Source organism: Nicotiana tabacum, chromosome 6 (genome assembly GCF_000715075.1).
Source record: "Nicotiana tabacum cultivar K326 chromosome 6, ASM71507v2, whole genome shotgun sequence".
Classification (NCBI taxonomy): Eukaryota; Viridiplantae; Streptophyta; class Magnoliopsida; order Solanales; family Solanaceae; genus Nicotiana; species Nicotiana tabacum.
The window spans coordinates 114,620,815-114,624,034 of NC_134085.1; the positions used below are offsets into that span (position 1 = coordinate 114,620,815).

The 3,220-nt window shown below is 46.0% G+C and overlaps 1 protein-coding gene across 1 annotated transcript; it reads left to right on the top strand.

The window, feature by feature from the left end:
- Nucleotides 1-677: 677 nt before the first annotated feature.
- Nucleotides 678-2,619, top strand: LOC142182001 (uncharacterized). Its single transcript, XM_075255761.1, has 3 exons — nt 678-1,416; nt 1,536-1,783; nt 2,608-2,619. Exons 1-3 carry the CDS (start codon nt 678-680, stop codon nt 2,617-2,619), a joined length of 999 nt encoding a protein of 332 aa, XP_075111862.1.
- The last annotated feature ends 601 nt before the right edge of the window (nt 2,620-3,220 follow it).

Below are 3,220 nucleotides of genomic sequence, written 5' to 3' on the forward strand. Positions count from 1 at the left end.
CATCTTAGCCACAATATAACGCCGGAAACATGGGAGGTATGAGACCCCCCAACAACATGGCACCGTATCCTAGACCACAGGGGTACAACAATCAGCAGCAGGGGTACCACCCTCCTCAGCAGCATCATGGTGGAAGACAGGACAATGGGTTTGCTAGACTGGAAGCAATGATGCAGCAGGTTATTGGGTCCACTGCGAAGATAAACGAGAGAGTAGATACACATGACGCAGCTATCAAAAATATTGAAGTACAAGTGGGCCAAATTTCAATTTCTCTGAATAATCGTCCTCAAGGGACGCTACCTGCAGATACCCAAATCAATCATAAAGATCAGGGCCCGAAGCAGCTGATGGCGGTGAGTCTCCGTAACGGCAGGGATCTCGACGAAGAGCAAGAGAGAGCTCGTGACAATGTACAGGCTGAGACACTCATTCAGGTACCCATTGAGCTGGATGAATCCACAAGGCTGACAGATGTGACAATCCAGCCTACTCAGGAAGAAAAGAATACTCAGTAGGAGACCGAGAAAGTTGCTGAAGCAGTTGAAGAGCCAGTAGTAGAGATAGTAGCTGAGAAATAAAAGTCCCAAGAGATTGGGAAGAAAATACCTCCTGCTCCATTTCCACAGAGGTTGGCCAAGCATCAAAAGGAGGAGCAGTACAAAAAGTTCTTTGAGATGCTCAAGCAAATTCAGGTTAATATTCCATTGATTGAAGTTTTAAAGGAGATGCCTGGATACGCAAAAATGATGAAAGATTTAATGTCCCGGAAATTTGACTTCCAAGACTTAGCCACAGTGACACTTACTCAGACGTGCAGTGCAGTTGTAACTAGACCTGTTGCTGAAAAGCTCTCCGATCCAGGGAGTTTTACTATTCCATGCACTATTGGAAACTTCGCTTTTGCGAAAGCACTTTGCGATTTAGGGGCCAGCATTAATCTTATGCCCCTGGTCATTTACAAGAAGTTGGTCATAGGGAGAGCTAGACCCACCTCTTTGTTGCTACAGCTGGCTGACAGGACTGTGAAGCGTCCATTTGGGATCCTGGATGATTTACTTATTCAGGTGGGGAAATTCGTGTTCCCTGTAGATTTTGTAATATTGGATTGCAAGGTGGATGAAGAAATTTCTATCATCTTAGAAAGACCTTTCTTGGCCACAGGGAGAGCTCTTATTGATTGTGAGACCAGGGAGCTTAAGATGAGGCTCAATGACGAAGAGATTATATTCAATGTGCAGAAATCTATAAGGCGCCCAAGTGAGTTCGCAAATTGCTCTCTTATTGATGTCGTGGATGTAATCGTACAGTCTGATGATCAAGTGTTGACGATTGAGGATCCCCTCGCTACATGTTTGACGAATTTGGAGGAAGTGAACGGTGAGGACTTGGCAGAATGGGTGTTGGCATTGGAAGGTAGAGGGGTCTGGGAAAGAAATCTAGAGTTTGAGCCCCTACACTTAGAAAAGAGGGAGACTCCTCCAGCTAAGCCATCCATTGAGAACCACCGAAGCTGGAACTAAAGCCATTTCCAGGCCACCTCAGGTATGAATTTCTGGGACCTGACGCCACTCTACATGTTATTATCTCATCTGGTTTGTTAGATGTGCAGGTCCAACAGCTTCTACATGTATTGAAGGAGTGCAAAACTGCCATTGGGTGGACCATAGCAGACATCAAGGGGATCAGCCCCGCTTACTGCATACATAAGATTCTACTGGAAGAGGGGCACAAACCTTCCAGGGAACATCAGAGGAGGCTGAACCCAAATATGAAGGAAGTGGTGAATAAGGAGGTGATAAAGTGGTTAGATGCGGGAATTATTTTCCCAATCTCTGACAACAGCTGGGTTAGCCCAGTTCAATGTGTGCCTAAGAAGGGTGGCATGGCGGTTGTGAAGAATGACAACAATGAACTAATCTCAACGATAACCGTCACAGGCTAGAGAATTTGCATGGATTATCGAAAGTTAAATCTAGCCACCCGGAAAGACCACTTCCCACTTCCCTTCATCAATCAGATGCTGGATAGATTGGCAGGGAGGTCACACTTTTGTTTTTTGGATGGGTACTCAGGGTACAATCATATTTCCATTGCACATAAGGACCGAAAGAAGACCTCCTTCACATGCCCTTATGGCATTTATGCTTTTAGGAGGATACCCTTTGGCCTATGCAATGCACCCGCCACATTCCAATGGCGCATGATGGCCATATTCACTGACATGGTTGAGGATATAATGGAGGTGTTCATGGATGACTTCTCAGTGGTGGGAAGTTCATTTGATGAGTGCCTAGTGAATCTGACGCATGTGCTGAAACGGTGCATCGAGACTAATCTGGTGCTGAACTAGGAGAAGTGCCATTTCATGGTACAAGAAGGCATAGTCTTGGGGCACCGGGTGTCAAGCAATGGAATAGAAGTAGATCGAGCAAAGGTTGATGTAATAGCAAAGCTGCCTCCACCAACTTCGGTCAAAGCAATCAGAAGTTTTCTTGGACATGTCGGTTTCTACCGGCGGTTCATAAAAGACTTCTCCAAAATCACCAAACCTCTCGGTAAGTTATTAGAGAAAGATCACCCGTTTGTATTTTCTGATGATTGCAGGGTAGCGTTTGAGGAGTTGAAGCAGAGGCTGGTCACAACACCCATCATTATTGCCCCCAACTGGGAGCAACCATTCGAACTAATGTGTGATGCTAGTGACTACGCAGTGGGGGCAGTGCTGGGCCAACGGAAGGACAAATTGATACACCCTATCTACTATGCCAGTAGAACGCTGAGTGGAGCCCAGTTGAACTATATGGTGACTGAAAAGGAGATGCTAGCTGTGGTGTTCGCATTCGACAAGTTCCGATCCTACCTGATAGGATCAAAGGTAATCGTCTACACTGACCATGCCGCTCTCAGATACTTAATAGAAAAGAAAGACTCTAAGCCACGCCTGATTCGTTGGGTGTTGCTGCTGCAAGAGTTCGATCTTGAAATACGTGACCGCAAGGGCACTGAGAATCAAGTCGCTGATCACCTATCACAACTTGAGGGAGCTGAAAATGCAATTGAAGTTGAGGAAATTCTGGAAACTTTTCCAGACGAGCAACTGCTCGCCATAACTCATCAGGAAGCACCATGGTATGCGGACTTGGCCAATTACCTGGCCAGTGGTATAGTTCCTCACGACCTTTCATCGGTCTAGAGGAAGCGATTTTTCCGTAAAAGC